At 33.6% G+C, this 5,366-nt stretch overlaps 1 protein-coding gene across 12 annotated transcripts in view; it reads right to left on the bottom strand.

The window, feature by feature from the left end:
- LOC106470275 (protein hu-li tai shao-like) overlaps positions 1–5,366 on the bottom strand; it is a 48,496-nt gene that overhangs the window by 32,835 nt on the left and 10,295 nt on the right. For 11 of the 12 annotated variants that reach the window (XM_022398874.1, XM_022398877.1, XM_013930819.2 and 8 more), the window contains exons 6-9: positions 5,125–5,352; positions 2,137–2,267; positions 1,479–1,605; positions 11–46 (exon numbers count right to left, since the gene is read on the bottom strand). In XM_022398874.1, the coding sequence (XP_022254582.1) occupies positions 11–46; positions 1,479–1,605; positions 2,137–2,267; positions 5,125–5,352 (522 nt within the window). The remainder of the gene's footprint in view (positions 1–10; positions 47–1,478; positions 1,606–2,136; positions 2,268–5,124; positions 5,353–5,366) is intronic. The other variant, XM_022398875.1, reaches the window with a different exon arrangement.

Genomic DNA, 5,366 nt, shown 5'->3' with positions numbered 1-5,366 from the left:
ATGAGCTTACTGAGTCACTGTCCCCATTACCATCAACTTCTACCCACTGTGAAAACAAAAAATGCATGTATAATTAACAAAAACATAAAAAAACAAGCATTAAAAAATACAAGTCAGTAGGTTAAGTTATCAAACTAGTTTAGATGCACAGCCTACATTTCAAGTTTCTCATATTCTATTATTACTTATGGCAAGAAATGTATACACTATGTTACTTTTTTTTTCATTGATAAAGTTTACAAAATGTACTTATAAAGCTATATGTTCTGTCACGTAGGTGCCATGAAATCTTTTTTCTTTTGCAATTAATACTTGCACCTGAGTAAATCCAAATGTGGTTTATCAAACATCTCAAGACAGATGGAGAACTAAAATTCACAAAACATGCTAGTTAGCTAAACCTAATATTAGTGGTGTTATAGAGAATGGTTATTTATATAATTGTAACTTCTATTAAGCTGTTCCACCCATCCTTGAATTTCTCTGCATGTTGGTGGAAAATGGGTGGTGTAGAGAACTTAACTTTAAATCTCCACAACCAATTTTTTTTGCTACACCAGGTTCAAGGACAAATTAGCTTTTATATGAAAACAGACACTATGGACATGAAAGTGGACAATATGATTAAACAAAGCATTAAACACAAGGCATATTTTGAAAAAAGAAAAAAATCATACCTTTATTATCATGTTGGGATTTTTTTTAAATCTCACAGAAATTATTGTAACACAACTTACTCAAAATATTTTATTAAAAATAAAAATATTATTATTTAAATCTGGCTTGTTATATTGGTTCTCATCATAACTAAGTATGTTCACATAAAATACTTTTTACACTGGCCATTACCTTTGGCCTTAACAACTATATAAAATCATTTATGTTTCAAGTTCATAATACTTCAACTTTGCTTTACAATTAGCCATAAAAGTACTTAAGGGCATGAGTTTTCTAATCTCACAGACTTCAATGGTGGTGAACAAGTGGAACTTCTTATACTTTCCTCCATTTATAAAAGTTATTGTTTGTTTTTCTCACAAAACTCACCCATAAAAGCTGCCCAATTTTTATTCTTTACCCAAGAATCACTTCTGACAGAAGACCACATCATTCAAAATATGAAAAAGTACCCCAAAATAAAGCTTATTCATTTCTCTCCTTGGTTAAAAGGTGTTTTATAATATAAATAATCTTTGATCAGTTAATGTACGTTTAATTTTTTTTATGAAAAAAAAATCACTGTAATGATTAAGACTGCCTTCATCCCGCAATTATACAAGTATGTAATATTTTAACAAAATTCCTGCGAGTGCTAATTCTTTTCACACACAATTCGAACATTCAAAATAACTTATCATATTATTTATCACAGATAATCTCCTGAATTATACATCACTCTGTATTCCAACAGATAAAAACATTGCATTAACATACATATTTAAACTAATGTTTCCATTTATCCAATGGAACAAAAATACCTTGGTTATTTTTTTAGGATCACTAGTGCCTGATTCCAGAATTTCAACCTTCTGATATACATTTGGGGAGTTGATCCAACGCAGTTGATCTTGTGATTTCCTTCCATCCAGCAACTTCTTTAATGGACTGTAAAAAGAGACATGAAATATTTGTATGTGTGTGTGTGCATACATTTAAAAAAATCTCACAACATCACAAGATCAGTCACATACTTTATCATAATTTGGCTTGTTGTTGTCAAGCACTAAGTTACACAATGGGCTATCTGCACCCTGCCCACCATGGGTACTGAAACCTGATGTTTATCACTGTAAGCCTGTAGACTTACTGCTCAGCCACTTGAGGGGGAGGGAGAGTAATGATGCCATCACCACCTCATATTCCAAAGTGGACACCCTCCCATGTATTAACTAGACCTGACATTTGGTGTCTTTAGGGATTGGACAAGACCAAACTTCATCAAGAACTAGATTACACACAAAATGTAAGAAGTCAGATGGTATAAACTGTAATTTTTCATCATTCAAAATTCTTTCCAACTAGCTTTCTTCAAGGAACTTTTGTAACACTAATGTCAAATAAAGTATTTACTGATTCTTAAACTTAATCTCTGATCTTTAAGCATGTACGGTATCAGTCACAAAATAATCCATCTACCTTAACCATTTATCTTCTTCAAAGAACTGAGTTATTGATGAAGCTGCTGGTGGGATCTCGACATCATTTTTGACTCGTGGAGCTTCAGACCTTAGCATTGGATGCCGGTAACCGTAGCCACTTCTGAAACCCTAAAAGAAAATTTCTCTCTTTAAATTCTTTCATCTAAATTCTTAATAGAGAGACAATGAATGGATTCATTATCTAATGTGATTAAAAGTACATTTTAATGCAAATTAAAAGAAAGAAATAAAACAAAAATGTCACTTGAAAAAGATCCAGTGCAATTAAAAACATTTTTCTAAAAGAATTTTGAACACAGTTATATAAAACTATACTACTAAAACTTTGTTAAAAATAACTTTTAAAAATGACAACAGCAAATAACAGATGACTAATAACTACCACATACTTACACATTTTTTTCACGTGTTCTTAAACATCAACACAAACTGTACTGTTCCCCCCCCCATCAGTTACTTTAGTAAAGTTTACACAACCAAACTGGACCTTTTTTTTTCACTGACTAGAAACTAACAATAATGAAACAAATAAATTGCAAGTGTAGCCACCAAAAACTGCCACTGCCCTGCAAGTGTAGCCACCAAAAACTGCCACTGCCTACCATAACCTTTGTATCATTCTAATGAGCCTCTGCATAATGATTTATGGCCAATGGTTTAATTCCTCTGTAAAGGTGTTTTCTAGCTCATGAAGAATCATAGGTTAGATAGGGTAAGCTGAAAGGGTGTGCTAGAGTTCCAAACATGCTTAGTTAGGTTCATGTACAGAGGTTGGGCAGGAACTCCTCTATGACTTGAGTGCTAAATGGGCAGGTATTGTCTTTCATAAGGATAAGTCACCACCAATAGTGCCAGGGTATAACTTCAAGTAATGGACCAGAAATCCCTGTACCTCAGAGCTGTCAAATAGCCATCTTGGATCATATGAAGGTCAGTCATGTAACACCATACCATGACAGACCCACCACCAAAGCAGTTGAGTTTAGCTATGCTGGAGTTGTGATATAGAAACTCCCTAATTTGTCTTAGCTCTCTGATATGCCAGCTAGTGAAGTCAAGACAAAAGCTGGGCTCATTCATGATAAGTACTAGAGGTTTATATTATCTAAGCCAGGTGATCTTAACCCCAATTTCTAGCAATCATTGGAAAGAGAGCTTCAGCTCGCACCTAAGGCAATGACGTGCTAGAGCCACAACGATTCTTTCAGATTTAAGTACATTCTGACATGTGCTTGAGTAAATTGTGTTAGAACACCATCTCAAAGCAATGCACACACAAACTCTTAACCCCAATTTTTAGCAATCATTGGAAAGAGAGCTTCAGCTCGCACCTAAGGCAATGACATGCTAAAGCCACAACGATTCTTTCAGATTTAAGTACATTCTGACATGTGCTTGAGTAAAATGTGTTAGAACACCATCTCAAAGCAATGCACACACAAACTCTTAACCCCAATTTCTAGCAATCATTGGAAAGAGAGCTTCAGCTCGCACCTAAGGCAATGACATGCTAAAGCCACAACGATTCTTTCAGATTTAAGTACATTCTGACATGTGCTTGAGCAAAATGTGTTAGAACACCATCTCAAAGCAATGCACACACAAACTAAGTAGTACATAGAGTTCTATTCATTTCTTTATTGAAGGAGTCTGTAATTCACACAAGTGATAATAATTTACAATTAATCAGAAGTGAAAACAATCCACTGTTCACTTGAAATTAAAACCTACTGCTTCCCATACGCTCATAGATTAGAAACAAAATCAACACTGAGTATTTGTTAATACAAATCTTGAATAGTGTATAAATGGAGCTTATTAGATAAAACATAATCAGGCAGGTGTAGCACTACCTATGTAGGGATGGCTTGGATCGTTCATTGAAATGGTATTTTAAACATCTCTTCAATAGGTCATCAGAACTTTACAATACTATATAATGTTTCCTTTTATAACAATATCTATGTAATGACTGAGTCACAAGTTCTGAAAATGTCTGTAAATATCATAGCAAAAAATCTGAATTTCTTGTTCTTCTGATAACATGATAACTCAAAACCCAAAACAATGGTGTGAACCAATTTAACTGAGGTGACATAGTTTCAAATGGAGTATCCGTTTTTATAAGTATTATTAATCACTAGTAGTAATTATGAAATAATAATTCTAGTGTAAACGAGGTTATCATTACCCCTTGAAGTTAGCTTTTTTACAGAAATTGCTTTAAAAAAGCTTAAGTACAGGGTGAAATAGAAATTACCAGCCAGTAATAGATAAACAATAAATATTACAGTTGGAACCTCTTTGTATTTAGAACTCAGTTATAAGTACAATTTTCCTATGTCTATTGAAACACTGAATTAAGAAAACAAGCAAACAAGTAAAGAAAAAACTTTTCAAAAAAGAAATGAAATGTAGGGATGATTAATATCAATCTTTCAAAAACAATGCAACCAAGATAGTAGAGATGGCAAGTGCATCACCCCTACCATAACAGCACAGTCACAAATTAATATGTGTGTGTGTGTGTGTGTGTGTGTGTGTAACTATTAAATGACAATTGAGTTTAATTTATCCTATTTTTTGTCTGTTAACACACTACTACACTGTGTGTCTGTGCTATTATGTAAGGATGATGCAAATGCCATCCCTACAATCTTGTTTGCACTCTTTTTGAAGGATTGATATTAGCCATCCCTACATTTATGTCCTTTTTGAAAAGTTTTTTTTTTATTTGTATAAATTAAAATTAAGGAAAAACAGCAAACACAGAGAAAAAGTATTTAAAAATTTGCTTGTTGGGTTAAGATTACTTCTTCTAAAACAAGTTGATAATACCAAAACTCCATCAAAATCCACGAGAATAAACCTTCTTTCCAGTTAATATTTCCATTTATAAAAGTAGGATATTGATGCTGGGAAGAGAAAGAATAATTTCTACAACTTAAAAATACAAAACACATACAGCGTTATCTAGCATCCTCATTTGTGCTTCAAACTCTAAATCCAACACTCTGGCTTTTCTTGGCTTCTCCTTAGGCTCAGCTCTCTCCTTGTCTTCATCACCATTCAAAGTATCATCTGGTTTACCTTGAACTTGTTGGCCTCCAGATCTGACCACATCCCGGACTTTCTGTTGGGCTTCTTCGGACATAACTTGAATGTTCTCTATGCCTAGAGGCATGAGACGAACCTATAAAAATGGGC

Source organism: Limulus polyphemus, unplaced genomic scaffold (genome assembly GCF_000517525.1).
Source record: "Limulus polyphemus unplaced genomic scaffold, Limulus_polyphemus-2.1.2 Scaffold3918, whole genome shotgun sequence".
In the NCBI taxonomy this organism is placed as follows: domain Eukaryota; kingdom Metazoa; phylum Arthropoda; class Merostomata; order Xiphosura; family Limulidae; genus Limulus; species Limulus polyphemus.
The sequence above is the reverse complement of the archived record's forward strand: the minus strand, read 5'-3'. Positions and strand labels throughout refer to the sequence as shown.